The sequence below is a fragment of the Aethalodelphis obliquidens genome, unplaced genomic scaffold (assembly GCF_003676395.1).
Source record: "Aethalodelphis obliquidens isolate GAN/ISIS:26980383/991018 unplaced genomic scaffold, ASM367639v1 scaffold2, whole genome shotgun sequence".
NCBI classification, from domain to species: Eukaryota; Metazoa; Chordata; class Mammalia; order Artiodactyla; family Delphinidae; genus Aethalodelphis; species Aethalodelphis obliquidens.
In genome coordinates, this window is record NW_020837946.1 from 11,565,596 (window position 1) to 11,586,513 (window position 20,918).

Below are 20,918 nucleotides of genomic sequence, written 5' to 3' on the forward strand. Positions count from 1 at the left end.
AGAAAGAAAGAAAGAAAGAAAGAAAGAAAGAAAGAAAGAAAGAAAGAAAGAAAGAAAGAAAGAAAGACAGACTTAGGTATAAGTTTAAGAAAATATATAAATATATGGAGGAACTGTATGTTCAAAAAATTTTAGTGGTGTGAAAAAATGATTACAACATAATACTGAATGAAAAAAAGTAAGGTTCAAAATAGTACATATCATATGGCCAACTTTTATAAAATAAACTCAAACCAAATATTTTTCCACCGGGAAAAAAGGGCTCAAAAGTAATAAAGGCCATTTAAAAAAATGTCTCCTTGGTTTCTCACTCTTAATAAGACAGTCATGAAGTGTTTTAAGGAAAATAAAATTGAAATTAATATAAACAATTTGCAAAGCTATTTCCTTTGTTGTCACCTGTTACTGTATAATGCACTTCAAGGAGTCTCTTCAGATCAGTTTCATTGGAACTAGTTCCATATGCTCTTAAAACATCCACTGAAAATGAAATTCTGTGGTCAAATAAGTTTGGAAAACATTAATTTAATAAATTGGTTTCTTAATTGTAGAACTAATTAGAATCATCAGTATAATAGTGCAATTCTGGATCTTCAAGGGGGTATAGTTTGCATGTTCCCAAACTTATCTGAATGTAGAACTTATGAAGGGGGGAAGTGAGTGAGTGAAAGAATGAGAGAGACAGGAAAGGAGAGAGCAGAGAGAGTTGTTTCGGCTAAAAATTGAAAGTAAGTTGCAGACATATTATTTTGCTTCTAAATACTTCAGTGGGTATCTGCCAAGAATCAGGGACCTTCTGCTTCCTATCCATAATACCAAAGAAAGCTAATTTCCCAAATAACATCTAATATCTAGTCCAAATACAAAATTCTCCTGTTTCCTCAAAATTTTTCTTTTATAAGAACCAGTTTTTCAAGGTTCTCATGTTATATTTGCTTGTTATTTCCTTTTAATATAAAATCACATCCTGCTTTTTTTATGATACTCTTCCCCCCCGCCCCGCAGGAGACCAGTCTCACTGAATTGTAGAAACCTCACGTTTTATCTGATTTCTCAACTTATTCCTCTATTCCATGTATTTCCTGTATATGGACCCCTTACATTGGAAGACTTAATTAGAGTCAGGCTAAACATTTTTAGTAAGAATATGTCATAGACAGTGCTGTGTTCCTCATATGGCATCATATCAGGAGACACACAATATCAGGCCCTCCCACCAACGATGCCGCCACGTTTGATCGCTGGATTCAGGTGGTGACTGTCAAATCTCTGTTTCCCACTCCTATTAGCATGTCCTCTATGAGGTGATACTTTATCACCATGTGAATGTCCCGTTTCTTTTTTAAATTTTTACTGGAGTATAGCTGATGTACAATGTTGTGTTAGCTTCAGGTGTACAGCAAAGTGAATCAGTTACACAACGTCCGGTTTCCAAACAACCTTTTAACTAGTGGTTTACGGTGCTTGATGATCTTTGCAAGGCTACCAGTTATTTCATTGGTCTCTTGTTAATTTTTATTTACTTCTTTTAAAATTCCTTTTTAGGAAAATGTACTCTTTGTGGGATATAGTTAGGTGAGTTTTGACAAATGCAAAGAGTTGTGTATCCATCACAACAACCAAGATACAGAATAATTCCATCACTCCAAAAAATTCCCTCCTGTTGTCCCTTTGTGGTACTAAATAAAGTTTTGTACAAAGTCCATGATTAGTAGGTTTGCCCTGACTTACTTAACTTTTTTGTGTGTGTGGTAGACTGGGATTAATAGTTTTATCAATGATAACATTCCTACTGTATTTCTAAGATTTACATCCAAGAGAGCATATCGTACTTACGTGCAATGGACAATCCAAGATAACAGATCAGACCACAGTTCTGTTAAGATTATGGCTTGTTCCAGATTAAATTAAATACATAATATCCTCACCGCCAGTAATACTTCATGTCTCACCTGGGAGTGATTAAGCAGCTGTGTGCACAGGACTAACCTGGAGAATTTGTTAAAATACAGCCTCTGGGGCCCTGCCCCCAGAGGTTAGGATTCCAAGGCTAAGGCATGCTTGCAGTGATTGTAATACCAGTAGTCCACTGAACCTAGTGACTACAAGAATGGCCCCAATTATCCACCTCTCCTTCTGTGCAGCCCCTTTGCCATGTGACTCTGCAGCTCCTCCCATGAAGAGATGGAGTCTATTTCCCAATCCCATGAATCTTGTCTGGTCTCATGACTTTGCTTCCGTAACAAAATACAGCGGAACTGACAATGCATCAGCCTAAGTCTCACTTGTTTCCACACTCTCCCTTGGAACCCTCGTGCTGAGGCCTTGTGAATGAGCCTGGGCTGGCCTGCTGGATGATAAGTCATGTACGGCCCAGTCTCCACCATCGCATCAGACAACAGTCAGTCAGGCATGTGAAGGAGGTCACCCTAGAGCAGCCAGCCTCAGATGACCACTGCAGACACCTCAGCACACCAGCCGAGGTCACGGAAGCCTGGCCCAGTGGACCCGTACACACAGGAGCAAGAAGAAATGTGTATTGTTTTAAGCCATGGGTGGCAGGGTGATTTTAACCAGTAACAGACAACTGATAGACCACAGTTCTGATACTCTTCACCTGACAAGTACTAATTTATCTCTTCCTCCCCGTTTCCTAGGTCACCCCCTCCACGCACACTGCTGCTGCTAAGACTGTATTCCCTCAATTCAGACACCAAGTAGTCACAATCTATGTATTCCCATCATCTGGTGTGATGCCTGGTACCCACCCCCCACCGGAGGTGCTCAATCCTTGTTCGTGAAATGACTGCTGCCGATTCACATACACAGGTCTGATCTCATCACTCCCCTGTGCAGAACTCTTACTGGCATTTACATCATAGACCAGATCCATTTTCCACGTGGCCTATTTAATTCTAGGACCTCTGTGATCAGGCCCTAGCCTAGCTGCTCACTCTTCTTCCCCTTCTTCTCTTAATGCTCCATTCGAAAGTGAAGGTGGGATGACCACACCGCTTGCTTCTGTGTCTGAGCAGATACTGATTCCTGCCTGGAAGGACCTTCCGCATCTCTGCAAACCCTACACGTTCTTGAAGGTCCAACTCGAATGCCGCCTCTTCTGTGAAACTCTGATAGATCTAGTTAAGGAAGAGCTCACCCCTTCTCACTGCTTCTAGCAATCGGCCTAAGCCTCTCCTAGGTACCTGACATGGTTACTTACGGCATCTAGCATGCATTTCCCCTACCAGAGATTGTGAACTTTGGGTGGTGGGGCGAGATTCCACTTTTTAACCTTCCTGTATTCTTTATCACAGTACATGAAACACAGTAAGACCTTAATAAATGTTTATTGAATGAATAGACGATTTTTACTGCTTTTTAAAAATGGTAATACCCAAACTCATAAGCCAAACCCCGGAACAAATATGGCAAAATAAATACAGCGGTTTTCATATATCAGTTTGTAAAAGGATCTTCTGGAAAGCTGGTTAAGAATACAAATTCCTAGTCTCTGCCCACAGGAAGACTGGTTCAGCAGGCCTGCAGTGGAACCCTGAGTTTGAATTCTTATCAAGCTATTCATGTGATTTTGAGGAAGGCTTGTGGCCAACAGTTTGATACACAGCGATATATAGCCTACTTTACAGATATGAATTTCAAAGTAAACCCCTTCTTTCATGCACCTAAGAATTTTTTTTTAGGTTCCTTGACTTTAATGACAAAGCACTGAGTGCAGCAGACCTATAAAAAGAACCACTTTAACAATACATACATAGTCTGGCACCTTATTAGCTTAAGCTGCTAGGAATACGGCATCACACCCCATTCTTTGTAATCACGATCTGCACACATTTTTTCATCTACATATCCTTTTTATAAACTATTTAAAGTTTAATTTGCTACAAATAGTCCTTTTTCAGACATCTCACCACGTGAGGTATGTACTTTAAAATAAAGTGAAGGGCGCCAAACTCCTACCTTGGTCCCGGAGGCTGGCTCTTAGCGCTCTCTCCAGCTGTTCCTCTTCACTCAGTCCCGCTGTATACGCGTCAAAGTTCCTGGGTACTTCTTCAGGGTAACCTGGCCTGCCACGTGGGTAATAATCCTGATATCCAGAGTAGCCTACAGGCACAATGAAAAAGTTATGGAATGCTGCCATGGACTATTCTTTTCATACTTCCTATTTTGTTAGCAAAGACAATAAAATAATTTATGTCATTCTTTTGACTACAGTGATAATCCTCAAAATTAGAAAAGATGACCGATGGATGGAGAATGGCTCCACGAAGGTGGGCGATGACTGTCCCGTCACTGTTGTAGCCACAAGGCCGAACACGGGACTGGATATGAATGAGTCCTTATGTGCTGAAGACGAAGAAGATGTTTATTTTTTAAATCAATTTTTACTGGAGTCTAGTTGATTTACAATGTTGTGTTAGTTTCAGGTGCACAGCAAAGTGAATCAGTTGTACATATACACATATCCACTCTTTTTTAGATTCTTCTTCCATTAGGTTATTACAGAGCATTGAGTAGAGTTCCCTGTGCTGTACAGTAGGTTCTTATTAGTTACCTATTTTATATAAGAAGATATTTTGAAGACATGAGCAGTACTGGAGAGGGGACTGGAAAATGGGCTATTGACATATGGAGTGGATTCTTTCAGTTTAGAGCTACTTAATACTTGGAGTATTTTCAGTGAAGTCCTGGCTGGAGTCAAGGGAATGGTTGAACTGATAGCTGATAAAGCCTTACTGTCTGGAGGCTCCAAACAATGAGAGGCAGACCAATATTTACAACACATTCTGCCAGGCTTCTGTGCTAGGTATGATACTTCAGAGGCTGATAACTACATCGAGAAATACAAGCCAGTGTGTCTCTAATTAGAATCCTAAGTCAGAGATCATAGTTTCTATTACTAGCACTTCCGAGAAACTGGTTGCAAGATTAAATGAGAGAAGAGACAACCTGGTCATTAAATAATGCTTTAAGAATCAAACTTCGACATACCATTAATAAAGGGCAAAGTTGACTTTTGCAAGGTACTTCCATCGACCTTTTCAAGTCCGTTTGAGTTTATTCCTTACATTTTTCTTTAATCACCACTTTTATGGAATTTGTTTGGAAGATATTATTTTTCCCCACAGACGATTACCAATCTAATTCTGGTATAATGAGAGAGAAGTATGTTTGATTTTTTTCCCCTTCTCTCCTTCCATTATCACACCCTTTGAAGATGATGTTTCAAATGTTTAATTAATGTGCTTATTATTGATGAAAATTCCTACCCTTCATAAGTCTTGTGTCATATGTCTCCATATCACCCACCATAGCACATGCCTGAGTTTAAGCTTCTTATTGCTTTAAAAAGACTAAAGAAAAAAAAAAATCAAGCCAACAAGGGGAACACTGTAGGGCAGAACCTGGTTAATTGAAATTTCATATTCAGAATTTTTGATAATTGGTCTTGAGGCTATTTTAAAATTTACTTTTGTGTTGGTTATGAAAAAAATGCTTTCCTAATATATGAGATTAAAATGAAAACAGTTAATTTCCCATAAAAAGCTTTCAGGCACTCTAAAAGTCTTTATTTTCAAACAAAAAGTGAAATGACAATAAAACACACTAGTTTCAGCTGATAATATATGTGTTTACATAAATATTTGTCATATAAAGTATTTGTGTCTATTGGTATGTTTTTACAACTTTCATGAGATATAACTGACATACTATATAATCCATCAATTTAAAGCATGTAACTCAACGGCTTTTAGTATATTCATAAGAGTTGTGCCATCAATACCATAATCAATTTTAGAACATATCTATCACCCCCAAAAGAAATCTGTACCCTTTTAGCTCTCACCCTCTGACCTTCCTAGCCCTAAATAACCACTAATCTACTTTCCATCTCTGTAGCTATGCCCATTCTGGACAATTTTATAAACAGAATCATATAATATGTGGTGTTCTGTGTATGGCTTGTTTCATTCAGCATAATGTTTTCATGGTTCATCCATGTTGCAGCATGAATCAGTATTTCATTCTTTTTCATGGCCAAGTAATACTCCATTGTAGAAATATATCACATTTTGTTTATTCACTCATCAACTGATGACATTTGGGTTATTTCTGCCTTTTGACTATTGTGAATAATGCTTCTATAAACATCTGCATGCAAGTTGTTATTTGGACATATGTTTTCATTTCTCTTGGGTACATACCTAAGAGTGGAATTGCTGAGTCATATGGTAATTCTATATTTAACCATTTGGAACCACCAGAATGTTTTCCAAAGCAGTTACACAATTTTATATTCACACAAGCAACATGTATGGGTTCATATTTCTCCACATCTTCACCAACACTTGTTATTAACTGTCTTTTTAATTATAGCCATCCTAATGGGTGTGAAGTGGTATCTCACTGTGGTTTTTGATGACTAATGATGCTGAGCATCTCTTCATGTGCTAATTAACCATTTGTATATCTGCTTTGGAGAACAGTCTATTCAGAGCCTTTGCTCACTCTTACTGATTACTACAATACTCTTCTATTTATCATCTATTACAAAATCTTCTATGTTGGTACTATTTTATTTAATGTCCTTGAAAGTCACAGACATGAATGATTTAAACAAACATTAAATAAAATTGTTCAGGATTTCGGGGGCTAATCCTTTCTTCTAATGTAGTAAAAATTAATGGGCATTTACTAAATACCTCCTATAATGCAACTTCCATTTCTCTCTCACATGTTTCCCATGTCAGAATATAAACATTATGATATTTGAATCAGGATAAGGATATAAGTATACTGAATGATTTAGGACTGAAATGGGATCTGGACACAATTTTTAATAAGGACACTCTTCCTCAAATTGGTCTCTACGCAATAGAACAATCAGAAAAATTCAGCTCCCACTACTGTGTTGGGGAACACCCACCAGCAAGGTTCATATCCTGAGATAAAGACGACTGTGGCACTGCTACAAATCTTGCTTTCTATGCTTCTCACCAAAAAAGCCAACAAATAAAAAATAACCCCCCCAAAAAAAAACTTTTCTATAAGGGCAAATGGTCAAAACACAATAAATGTATCTACTTCACAAAGAATAAAAGAAAGGGGCAACCATTCCAAAACATAATAGAATATTTATGGATAAGCCGCTGAATACCACAGGATGCTTCAGTAATGCCTGAATAGAGAGACTGCCCAATTCCCTAAGAGTGCCAATTATTTTATTGCAACACAAAAAGCACATTGGGCACTTTCCCATATGGCTCATTACCACTTTCAAATCCCTGTGGAAAGTCATTTTGTTACAGAAGGTCTAAGCAGCATTTCTACCCTCAAAAATATTCAGCTCGTTCAAAATCCAAAGTAACCCCAAAGCTCTGAATAGCTATCTATGCAGATACCGGAAATACAACATACGTCTATAGAGTTTCAATTGACAGGTAAATTTGCTACGATTTGAGGCAACATTTTCTTGATAGAGAAAAACATCTTTCCTCGTGTATTTCTTTTAAAATACAACCGAGCAGTGCCTTAACAAAATGTAAGCCTACAACTCTAAACATCTGAATATTATAAAATCTAATTTGGTACTTGTGAGACAAAACATGGGGAGAGAGAAAGGGAAAGTTTTAATGCCTTAAGTCAAAAAGACTAGTGTGGTTAAAGGTTCTATATCATCAGTCATAAATCATCAACAGGACCGAAAATCCCATCAATATCTATTATAATGAGAACAGGTCTCCTAGGACCAAAAATTTTCTACAGCTGTTCCACTGGACCAATCAGATTTTTTTAAATCTTCATAATAAACATAGCTGGAAAAACCTAACAATCAAACACTTAAGATAAAAAAGTTTAAATTATATCCTGCAATGAATACTAGTTTAATATTTTTTTGTAGTTATATACTTTGGCTCCGTAATAAAAGAAATTCTGGTTATCATTATTCTATAAACTACTCCATCTGTTCCTTATACACATACCAGAATTTCACAGCAAAAGAGATCAAGAAACACCACCGAGATTAGAAAAATTGGTAACAGCTTTTTAAACATTCATGAGGTTCTCTGACCTATAAAGACTTTTCCAGCTAAGGATGGCCATATTAAGAATAAATCATTACTTGTAAGAGATACATATGCTCTCATAAAAGTTCCCTAGATGACCATTAGTATGGCCACCGGGCCTTATGTAGCTCTGCCTTTGAAGAAATCCAATCACTTCAGTGGAAGAAATATAAATATGGTAATCTTACAGGGAATAAGAAAGAAAGGTGAAAGGGGCTTTTATTTTTGCCTTTGATTCTCTGGCCTATGTGTCTGCTGTGCTTATGCCTCTTTCATATGAAGGAGGCTTTTTGCAGGTTTCCGTTTTTCCTTTTTTTTAAATAAGTTCAAAAAAGATGAAAGAAAAGTCAATACGGGAAACTTCCCTAATTTGTAAGGTTAAATCAGTAGAATGTCCATCTCATATCCCTGTACAATAGAAAAAGCAGCAGCTAGGAATCAGTGACTTGCATTTTTAGTCCTAGTTCTATAACTAACTACCGGTATGACTTTAGCCAAATTACTTAACATTTCTAAACCTCAATTCCCAGCTGTCACACAAGATATTAGGACTAGGTAATCTATGATAGTTCAAGTCATGTCTGTGCACAAGTATGTTATTATTACTCTTTTCATCCAGAGGAACATTCTTGTTTCTTTTGGAGATTTAAAAAATGAACCAGGAGACAAGCTCCTTTTCCTCTAGCAACTCTGAGGTATTAGGAGCCATGTCCTCTGCCTACTAGAGAGAACAAGGTCAACAGGAAGAGAGAAATCACAATGGGAGACAGAACCAAAATGGTCTTCCTGTACAATTCACCTCTTCCTAGTCACATAGGCCGAGAAACCTCTTCTTATACTTAAGTCAGTGTAAACTGGCCTCCATGACAAACAACCAAAAGAACCCAATGCTCTTCCAAATGACTACATCAGCTTTGTTGACAACTGATCATCACACCTCCTCTCCTCGGGTGAGTCCACAGATAGCAGCAGGTGAGCCTGCATTGTCCAGCAGCCGTTCCTCTCCTACACCAAGACCACGTTTCTAGGATTCGAAGCATCCAGATCATCATCAGCAAAAGCCTCAGAGTAAAGCCTCTCTGGGCAGCAACAGCATTCATCTCGGTAGTCCCCAAGCCAATCACCTAAGCCTATGGTTTTCGTTCCTGAACCCATTAGAATCACCTGGGAAGCTTTAAAAAAGAAAGTCAAAGTCCCTGTCTCTATCCCTATTCTAACTTAATTGGCGTGGGTTGAATTCAAGGCATGGACATGTTGTAAAAGCGCCTCAGGTGATTCATACAAACAGCCAGGATGGATAACCATGCTCCGAGCCTTTAGAACTACAGCAAAAACGTATCTTCACTATAACTCCCACAGTGTCACTCTACTGAATACATTGTTCAGTGGCACTCCAGTCCATTCTGGATAATCCCAGACAGGCTTTTTCATAAAGGACTGAAGAGCCCTTTCCTTTCATGGCTTTCCTTAACTTCTACTTACTCATCAAGACACAGCACCCCACTTCTTCTGGGTAAAACCTCCAGTGACTACAGCCCTGCTCCTTCCTTCCAGGCTGAACCCCGACTGCACTACATTAATATCGCTGAATTGAACTTCTACCTGTGCCAGGAAGGAGTAACTGGGACTGGACTAGCCCTTCTACTTAATCTTAAGTAGAAGTCTGGAGAAAATATATGAAACAAATGTTTTTAGACATTGTACAATTGGCAGTACAAGATTTTGAATCTTGAGAGAAAGGAAATAAAGGAAGCCTGGAGGCACTTTCCAGAGGTGGTGCAGGGAGCGTGAACACAATCAGATGCAGCAGGCTCCCTGAGTTGAGCTGGAATTTGCAGGGCAGAGTACAGCAAAGGAGAAAACTACGTGCATAGCAAAACCTCCAGAAATCTTCATGGGGTCGCCTGGAGATGTTGTTGAATATTAAGCCATGAGTGTGAAATTCCATGAGACCAGGCAAAGGATGCCTGAGAGCTATAAACTGAACAATTCCCAGAGCTCAGGCAGGGCTGGGAGACCTTTGCATTCCAACCAGCCAGAGCAGAGTCCCTGCTGAACAAAGGGCATTCAGGAGAGATCCCACAAAAATAACATCTCAGCCACAGCACAGAATTAACCCTAGAATAAAAGTTACTTTAGACCCACCCTCAAGAATTAAAGAATAAGCCCCAGAATGATCAAACTAATCATCAGGAAACTTAACTGTGTGCCAGAACAAAGTCCAGTTTTCTTTAAAAGGAAAGAGACTCTAGCACTCAATACCACAAAATACACAATGTCTAGTATCCAATCAAAACTCACAAGATAAAAAAAAAAAAATGTGACCAGGAAAAAAATCAGTCTAATGAAGCAGATGCAAAAAATATATAGATAAGACAGAATTAGCACTCAAGGACTTTAGGATAGCCATTGTAACTATGCCCATGATTTAAATAAATAAAAACATGAATTTAATGAGAAGAGAAATGGAGGATATAAAAGGGAACTAAATGGAACTTCCAGAACTAAAAAAGAGAGTATCTGAGAGGAAAAATTCACCAGATGGGATTGACAGCAAATTCGACATTATGGAAGAAAGATCACAGAGCTTGAACACACAGCCACAAACACTATCCAAACTGAAGCCCACACACACACCAAACAACATAAACAGAGCCTCAGAGACTTGTGGGACAACATGAAGCAGTCTAACATTGGTGTAGGTGAAAATCAGATGGGAGAGGATATTCTTTAGTTCTTTAGTAAGACAAAAGCTAGAAGAATTGATTACCAAGAGACCTGCACTAGAGGAAATGGTTACGATAGTTCTTGAGGCAGGAGAAAAACGATACTACCTGGAAATTTGGATCTGCACAGAAGAACCTTCTATTTCTGCAGATCAACTGACATAAGCCCTGGGCCCATCCCTGAGCTATGCATGCAGTGAACAGACACAAGGGAATAAAAGAAGCAAAGACTTGGAAAACTGAACTACCACATAACTTAACTACACAAGTATCAGATCATCTCATGAGTGGTACATGAATGGGATAGGCCCAAATAGTACAATAAAGGATTTGAAAACTGAACTGACATTGGAACCAACCACCCACAGAAAGAAAAACAGAATTTGTGCTCTGAACCTAACCAGGTTGACTGCTTGGTCAAACAAACAAAAATCAACATTCTGCAGAGGATTTTAACAGAATCTAAAATCTCACAATAAAGGTCAAAACGTTCAGATAGAAGAGAAATTTACCAGGCATACAAAACCAAAACAAAACAGAAGAATGTGACCAATTCTCAGGAGAAAAAGACAATCAGCAGGTGCCAGCCACAAAACAGGCCTCAGATGTTGGGATTATCAGACGGATTTTAAAGATAGACAATAACTGTGCTCTATAAGATAAAGGTGCACTCCTGAAATGCACAGACAGAGTTTTCATCAGGGACACAGAAACTAAAAAAAGAACCAAATGGAAATTTTAGAACTAAAATTACATTATTAAAAAAAAAGTCACTGGATAGGTTCGCTAGGTTCAATAGCAGAATGGAGATGACAGAGAAAGGAGTCAGTGAACTTGAAGATAAATCAATAAAAGCTATCCAATATGAAGAACAGAGGGAAAAAGATCGAAAGAAATAAATAAGAGCCTGAGGAGCTTGAGGGACATTATTAAAATGTCTAAAATTCATGTCATTAAAGCCTTGAGAGGAGCAGCAGATTGGTGGAGAAAAAAATACTTATAGAAATTGTATCTGAAACCCTTCCAAATTTAGTGAAAGACAAAATACATGATAAAAAATTAGATACAAAACCCAGTAAAGACCCAGAAAATATAAACAAGACTGTAAACCGCCTTAACTTAATTGATATGTGTAGAGTACTACTTTCAACAATGGCAGAATACACATTCTTTTCAAGGGCATATGGTACATTCACCAGGATAGACTATACACTGGGCCAAAAGAAAGCCTCATTAAAGTAAAAGGATTAAACTACACTGAGTCTGTTCCCTAATAACAAGAGAAATAAATTAGAAATTATTAAAAAAATGATATCCAGAAAATCTGTGGCATATTGAAACAATAAAATACCATTCAGCAGTAAAAAAGAATAACTACTGATACATACAACAACATATATGGATCATAAAAAATGAGGTTGAATAACAAAAGCCAGATACAAAAGAGTACTTAGTAAATGAGTAGATTTATATGACGTTCAGGCTCAGGCAAATTAATCTATGGTGACAGAAATGAAACCAGAACAGTGCAGGGGGTAGTTACTGGAAGGAGACATTTTAGTAAAAACTCAACAAATGTCATTATTAGCTATCATTGCCTTATTGTGTACCACCCCACTCCACGGTTCACCATTCTACTTTCTATACCCTAGTTAGTCCTTTTCATTTCTACTGTTTCACCTTTTTAAATGTATGGCACCTACATTCTCACTACTGGTTAAATACTGAGACAGGGACTATAGCTCTTTCTTTCTCTCCCACAGTGGTTAGTCTGACACGTGCACAATGGACCACTTACAAAGTGCTACTGAGTAAACCAGACTGAGGCTAAGAACCTGTACGGAAAAATAAAGCAAAAGCACCGTGTATATAAAGCTACAACTTATAGTCCAAATACAACCCACTGCCTGTTTTTGTAAATAAGGTCTTATTGGAACACAAATATGCACATTTGCTTATGAATAGTCTATGGTTGCTTTCATGCTACGACACAGGTTGACTAGTTGAGACACAGACCATATGGTCAACAAAGCCTTTAGAACCTCAAACAGTAGCTATCTGGCCCTTTACAGGAAAGGCTGCTGACCCCAGATTTAAGCTGCAGCAATTCTCGATGCGCAGGACGATAAAGCCACCCACTGCTTCCAGAGCCTACGGCTTCTCTGACACCTATCTGCTGGTATTGATCCAGGATATTGCAGTGCAGCTTCCCCAGGCTGGAATGTAAGAACTTTAGCCTAAAACAGGTCATATGCTTCAACAGGAAGTCCTTTCTACCTATTTACAAAGATATCTAGAAAAAATACATTCTCCTCTTTAAGTCACATGGTATTAACTATTAGAGGAATGCCTATATTAGCCTCTTAGGGCAAGCATGATTCTTTTTGAATATGTAGGTGGCATGGACCGTGGAGAACTGTATATCTGAAACTAACTTCTAACACTTAGCCAGCAGAATGGTCTCTTAGGCTGAGAATCAAGGGACCTGGGTCTAGTATGACTCTAACCATGTCTGAGAGACCTCAAACCAATCATACAGTATTTTCACACCAGAGTTCCCTCCTTCCCTAGCCTTCCCTAACAACGCGCCCACATGTGCTCCCCGGGTGACCCCTCCATCTAGCTTCCATGCATGTTAGAGGCACAAGCATATAATGTGTGAAGTACTCTCCAAAGGCATAAAGTATTATTTTAAAGTAGCTCTACAGTAGCAAACACTATCATTTTAAAATATAAGTTTAAATGTATTAAATGAAACACAGTACTTACCAAAACTATTAAAGTAGTACTGCTGTCCTGGGTAATCAATATTGGAGGGAAAAACGCCTAAATATGAAGGAAACAAACATTTTAATTGCAGGGGTAGGCTTCTCCCGCCACCCCTGCCAGCTTTACTGAGGTGTGACTGACAAATAAAAATTGTACATGTTTAAGTTGGGCAACGCAATTTTTTTAAAGGTGTACAATGTGATGATTTAATATACATATATGTTATGAAATGATTTCCAGAATCAAGTTCATTAACTCAAGTTCATCACTTTATATACTTACCATTGTGTGGGTGTATATACGTGAGAACACGTAAGATCTATTATCTTAGTAAATTTCAAGTATGTAATACAGTATTATTAACAATAGTCACCATGCTGTATATTACATCCCCAGAACTTACTCATCTTACAACTTAAAGTTTGTACCCTTTTACCAACATCTCTGCATTTACCACCCCACGCCAACCCCTGGAGACCACTGTTCTGCTCTCTGGTTCTATGAGTTTAACTTTTTTAGACTTCACAAATAAGTGAGATCATACAGTATTTATCTTTCTCTGGTTTATTTCACTTAGCATAATGTCCTTCCGGTTCACCCATTTTGTCAAAAATAACAGGATTTCTTTCTTTTTTATGGCTGATAATATTCCATTATATACATATAAATACCACATTTTCTTTTTCTTTTTTTTGAAGATGTTGGGGATAGGAGTTTATTAATTAATTTATTTATTTTTGCTGTGTTGGGTCTTTGTTTCTGTGCAAGGGCTTTCTCTAGTTGTGGCAAGCGGGGGCCACTCTCCATCGCGGTGCGCGGGCCTCTCACTATCGCAGGCTCTCTTGTTGTGGAGCACAGGCTCCAGACGCACAGGCTCAGTAGTTGTGGCGCACAGGCCTAGCTGCTCCGCAGCATGTGGGATCCTCCCAGACCAGGGCTCGAACCCGTGTCCCCTGCATTAGCAGGCAGATTCTCAATCACTGCGCCAACAGGGAAGCCCAATACCACATTTTCTTCATCCATTAGGTTGTTTCCCTATCTTGGCTATTGTGAATAATGCTGTAATGAACATGGGGGTGCAGATATCTCTTCGAGATACTGATTTCATTTTCTTTGGATATACACACAGAAGTGGGATTGCTGGACCATATGGTAGTTCTTTTTATTTCTTGAGGAACTTCCATGCTGTTTTCCATAGTGGCTGCACCAATTTACATTCCCACCAACATCCTCACCAATACTTGTTATCTCTTGTCTTTTTGATAATAGCTATCTTAACATTTCCTGATTGCCATCTATATTATAAAGCTATAGTAAACAAAACAGTATGGTAGTAGCATAAAAACAGACACGTCTGATAGAACACAACAGCCATAAGGCTGTAACTACTAACCTTTCCAACAATTAAGAGATTCTTTGTAACAAAGCTCAAAGCCATTATAAATGATTTCTAAACAATTATTAAAATAAGCTCTCTTTTGTTTGGGGTTAGCCCTACAGGGAACAGAATTTGGTGGGGACAATGAAACCCTAACATACTCTCTGAAGTTCCTTAAGGTTCCTAATGACATAAGATGCACTTTGCCTTCCAAGGGACCAAGCTTGGTCTTTGAGACCTCTGACAAGTAGAGATGCTCTGGCTATTGAGAGAAGCTGCCCCACAACAAAGATGCTAGGTGAGCCACGTTCTTACCCTTCCTAAGGGACTTTCCCCTTTCTTAACCCTAAGAAAGCAGTAGGACAGACGACTCAGTACTGCTGAAGGAAAGGAGAGAGGGAGGAGTGACAGGGGACACCTTCAGTGTGATGCTCCTCTCCCAGGAGTTATCAGACAGCCGCCTTCATGTACTTGATTATTTTCCACAGGGCTCCCGTGTCACCTCAATTCTCAGATCACTCTAGATCTTTCTCCGGCTTCACCGGAAAAAACGGCGGACAGATTGCAGACCATTTGTAAATAGCACTGAATGTTTCAACTTTTAGCATTTAATTTTCTACTGTATTACACTGAAAATAGAATGATATAAAAGTAAGTCTCCTTAGAAAATAGACAAGGTTATAAGAAGGAAACTAAGAGTTTAAATGTTATAATTGTGGGGGAAAATCCTCTTTAAAACCAAAATACTTGCCTAAATTTCATAATATGTCTGTAGAAAGCTTTACTAACCACTTAATCCTCAGACACACAAAGAAAAAGGAAACAAAACATTAGACTCCCGAGAATCATTTCTTTTCCTTTGTCAGCACTGAGAGCATCTGGGCAAAAAAGCTCATTACTAGATTTCCATAATTAAGTTGTATCAAAAATATAATAAAACTGGACATTTTCAATAAAGGAAGCTCCTGCTGCCTCTTCCAAGCACACACACTAGAAACACAGTAATAGGCAAACACAGGAAAATAAAAATCTGCGTAGATGCAACACAATCTGTAAAAATCACCAGAAAGTGAATACAACCAGCTAATAAAAGCAACAGCACAGTGCTTGGAAAGCTTTCTAATATCATGAATATCATATGGTTCTCAAGAATACCAGTCACTGGCACAAACTGTGAAAATAAATTATTTATGGCTCAAGAAAAGGTAAAATAGTCTCAGAAGATTTCCCATGAATAAAAGATGAAATACTGGGGACTTCCCTGGTGGCACAGTGGTTAAGAATCCGCCTGCAATGCAGGGGACATGGGTTCGAGCCCTGGTCCGGGAAGATCCCACATGTTGCGAAGCAACTAAGCCTATTCACCACAACTACTGAGCCTGCACTCTAGAGCCCGCGAGTCACAACTACTGAGCCTCTGTGCCACAACTACTGAGCCTCCATGCCACAACTACTGAAGCCCACGTGCCACAACTACTGAGCCTGCACTCTATAGGGTCCACGTGCCACAACTACTGAGCCCGCAAGCCACAACTGCCGAGCCCGCGCGCCTAGAGCCTGTGCTCCAAAACAAGAGAAGCCACCGCAATGAGAAGCCCGCGCACCACAACTAAGAGTAGCCCCTGCTCTCTGCAACTAGAGTAAGCCTGTGTGCAGCAACGAAGAGCCAACATAGCAAAAAATAAATAAATAAATTTATTTATTTATTAAAAAAAAAAGATGAAATATTGGAACTCATATGGTCTATAGAACAAGTGTTTGCAAAATATCAATAGTTTCCTTCTAAGTCAAGACCAGTATAGCATTTTCAATTAAGAGATCCAAAAAATTCATAGGTTTCTAAATAAAGTATTTTCATTGAGCATCAATTAGATGAAAAAAAAAATTTTAATTAAAAAGCAGAAGCCACACTTCAAGCAATAACAGACTTGGTTTGGCCATGCATGAATATATGTCTCACCCGCCAAGGACCTAGTGGTCATTCTGAATTCTTTAAAATACTGGCCTTGCACTTCAGTACAGATTTGTCTTTCTTTTTTTAACTTTTCCTTGTACTTTGAATTCATGGAATATTACAGAAGAAAGCATATTTTAAACCCGCTTTAAGTCTCCAAATTTCAAGGAAATCATGGTTTTTGGTGAGTAGCAATAAAGCTGTGGGTATAAGTGTGCAACGCTATTTGTCCCCTAAGAAAGCCTCAGGTTTAAAATTGGGGTTTGCAGCCTCTTCTTCGGAGCAGTGTGAGGACCAGCACCAGCTGGTTTACCTCTTGGTTTAAAAAGAGCCTATTAGGGAGCTCCTAAGCTGAACCACAGGGAACTGTTCCCGTTAAATGAAGATTCCCGTTAAAATGAAGATGCTTCTGCTCCCGTTAAAATGAAGATGAACTTCCAACCTGTCAGGCCAGAAGTGTTCTGTTCTGTACCTGAGCACATTTCCATGATCTTCTTCAGAGGTCCGCAGGTGTACATTAGTCCAACAAGGATCCCGGCCAGATGCCCGGCGAAGGAAGTCCTAGGGGAGAAGGAAAGCCTTCGTGAGTGTTTGCTCTGCTGCGGACTAGCAACCACCTTCTCATCAGCCCAGGGCGCGTCAATTAGTCACAGTCTGCAGGCTCTCTTCCACATCACGTGTTTCACACTGAGCAGCATTTAACTTAGTCCCAAGAACAACATTTCCTATCTTACCAAAAAAAAGTACAATGAATAACAACAATGACATGTTTAAAAGGCAATATCCCTCCTTGACCGAGGAAAGTGGGCTGGCTCCTTCGGAGTAGCAGAGGCATTTTGTTAAGACAACCCATTACACTTCTTCCAGTTTTTTCTCTGTAGCTCTTATCACAAAACATAAACGAAACGCATTTTCTCTGAATTAAATCTTGAATTAGCCAGCCACTGTGAGGGATGGGAGCTATCTGTGTTCACCACAGAGCAGACCGCTACGTTTTTACGCACCCCTGACTAGTGAGGCGGAGAGCAAGAGAAACTCGGCAGAAGAGATGTCCACATTGGGCCCCCCCAGCCCCACTACAAATATGCATCTTTCAGTCGCTCAGCCAAGAAAACCCAAAAATGTAAACTTCAAGCTTGAAAGATGAGATAGAGCATTAAATTGGTTCCACTCTTCTTAAAATAGCATCTAAGATTGGCAATCATTTCTAAATATAAATACAAGGCAAGCCTCAGCTAAGTATATGCTGAATGAGTAAAAGAGTAAATGAAAGAAGATCACCCAACGGGGCTCTCTGCCACCCCCCAGCTCTTCCTCTCAATGCAGCCCATACCCTGCCATCAGTTACTCTCCCAGAACTGAGGTGAGGTCATGTATGTCACTGCCATACTGTGGGGATCGCCGTCTTCTCCGTTGACAGGATGCTCTAGCCTGCAGTCAAGGCCTCCCAACGCCTGGCCCTGCCCACCTCCTCCTTCCACCCTCACCTGCTAAACCCATCCCCACAGACCCCCCCCCGCCAAGTGCTCACTGGTGACCACAAGGCTAGGAGGAACAGCGCGCCTCTCATAAAGAGTCACGTCCCAGTGGAAGAGTTGCTCTTTCCTTCTGCTGCCTGGCAACTGAAAGTTACCAAGGAGCTGGATGTGAACTCCAAGGGAACAGTGACTTCTGTGGTTTTCATATATGTATATCATACACCTAGGACTGTGCCTGGCACAGGACAGACACTCAAATATGTGTTGAATGCATGATTCCAGTGACCCAGGATGGTTTAACCAAGAGCACCAGGAGGCAAGTTAAAACCGCTGCATCTTCAATCTCAGAGCGCTGGCTGTGCCATGGCAGTGACCGAACCGTGGCGCTGACGTTGTCACCCACGCAAAACCTAGAATCAAATCCAATACACCTTGTGACCACGGCCACAGAGGACAGGGTAAAGAGGCCCTAAATGCCACAAGCAAGGCAGCCACAAGTGACTGTCATTAGCTCAGAGCCAGGGAAAGACTTGCTGGTTCTCAGGAAAGGAACAGGCAAGGGAACACTTCAGAGAAAAAGACTAAAGGAAGCTTTCTGTAGACAGGATGGCACTGCCTCTTGTTCCCAACAGCCAAGTCGATCACACTATTGCCCAAACAAGGTCCTGCGTACGTCTACACACACCGAAAGTCTCACACACACACACACACACACACACACACACACACACACACACAATTATCCCTCAGGACAGCTATTATTTTCATCAAATATATCTACCTCACAGTATGTTTAACCTGATAATAAAAACATGGGATCAGATACTCAGTTTTCCCATTTTCAGGGAAGAATAGTATCAACTGCGCTTTCCTTTAGCTTTTCCAAAAAAACCCAAAATTGTACTTATTTTATTCTATTTTTAGGCTAAATACACTCTCCAACTAGTTCTAGGAATGGCAAAGAAAGTGGTAGTTTGAGGGAAACAAAGAAGAGGCCAGAATCAGTTTTTTAAAAACAGTAACCTCAATTTAACTGAAAAGAATAAAATACATCAATATTTTTGAAACTTATTAAGCCAATCTTTATGGTGAATCATATAGATATAAGATGACAAGGAAGAAAAGTTTCAATTTTAAATCCCAACCTATTAAACAATCAACCTTGAATCTCATTTACAAGTTAGAGTCTAATATAGTTAAATGAATTTTTTCTCTCTCTAAATGGGTTTGTAGAAGTCTGAGTTATAACCTAATTGCAAATAACTAGGAAAGGGAGGCTGGCAGACCAGAGACCACACAGCATTACCTGCCAACATTCAGCATTTTCCACAAAAGTCCCAACTCGACACTCCTGCTGTCCTTATCATTTTCTTCAAGTTCTACACTAGTGTGCTTCTTTTAAAATAAAAAACAAGAAGAGGTAATGAGCTTATTCAGTCAAAACTGAGAACCTCTCAACATTACACACAGAAAGGGGAGGATACCGTCAATGAAAAAGGAATCACATGCTTGTTTCAAGACGTATGTTAACTTGCTCCATGCCGTAGGTAACCATGTGACCAACTACCTCTCTTGGCCCTCTAAGAGATACCCATGTCCTGAGAGAGGAAACAGACCTGCAGACAGGAAATGGAGCTGGGAACCACCTTCTCCCCAGCAGGATGGGGCACCCCAGTCCTAGGATTAGGGTGCTTTATCCCCACCCCCAGGGGGTGCTGGGAGGCCACAAGGAGGCCCTGGGCTTCGGGGGAAGAAGACACATCTGGGTGCTGATCAGTGGCTGGGAACTACCTTCAAATGTAACAGCTTTAGAAACAGACTGTGCTATTATGATCATAATTATACATGCTAAACACGTTTCAACATTTGTGGTGTCTGAGCATGCCCGTGGCTCCACAGAAGCCCTCCTGGAAGGCGTGCACTCTCCTCTGTTCTTAGTTATACCTTCAGGCTGACACCCCAAGGGGCAGGCTGGGAAAACCCTGCTCTTAGGAACAGCTTATTCTTGACCTAAGCAGGTCTTAGGCTGGGACTGAGGATTTGGTGATGACCTGCCTCCTCACATCGTAAGTTAAGGTAATTCCTCAGGAACAGAACCACCATATTCAATGCTACATCCATGATCACACCTGGTACAGTAAATGGCCTGACACTAACACTCAGTAAACAACTACTGAATGAGAGGAGAAGTGGAATTAAAATAACACATAAAATGCACATATCTAATGTACATTACAACTGTATTCTAAAAACACAAGTCACACCGGTCACCAGTTAATAGCTGTTTTTGTACCAAATTTCACTGGGAGAGCTAATGATTGAACACAACACCTCCTCCCCTCCCTCCCCTGTGCACACTTGGACAAGGTATTACACAAAACATGTGCTCAATTAACATAACAACAGCACTAAGCCTATTATTATAGCTTAAAATCCATCACTGAGAAGCTTCACTTCTTCTGATAGCTCAATAGTGACTCTCTTGAGAAAATCATAGCAGCTATAATCAAACACTGACTGTGATGG

General features: G+C 39.7%; 1 protein-coding gene across 9 annotated transcripts in view; it reads right to left on the bottom strand.

Annotated features, from left to right (window-relative positions):
• The window catches only part of RHBDD1 (rhomboid domain containing 1), a 112,155-nt gene that overhangs the window by 43,019 nt on the left and 48,218 nt on the right, over window positions 1–20,918 (bottom strand). For all 9 annotated transcript variants that reach the window (XM_027119809.1, XM_027119780.1, XM_027119819.1 and 6 more), the window contains 3 exons: window positions 17,387–17,475; window positions 13,583–13,639; window positions 3,979–4,122 (listed from right to left, as the gene is read on the bottom strand). In XM_027119809.1, coding sequence (XP_026975610.1) covers window positions 3,979–4,122; window positions 13,583–13,639; window positions 17,387–17,475 — 290 coding nt within the window. The remainder of the gene's footprint in view (window positions 1–3,978; window positions 4,123–13,582; window positions 13,640–17,386; window positions 17,476–20,918) is intronic.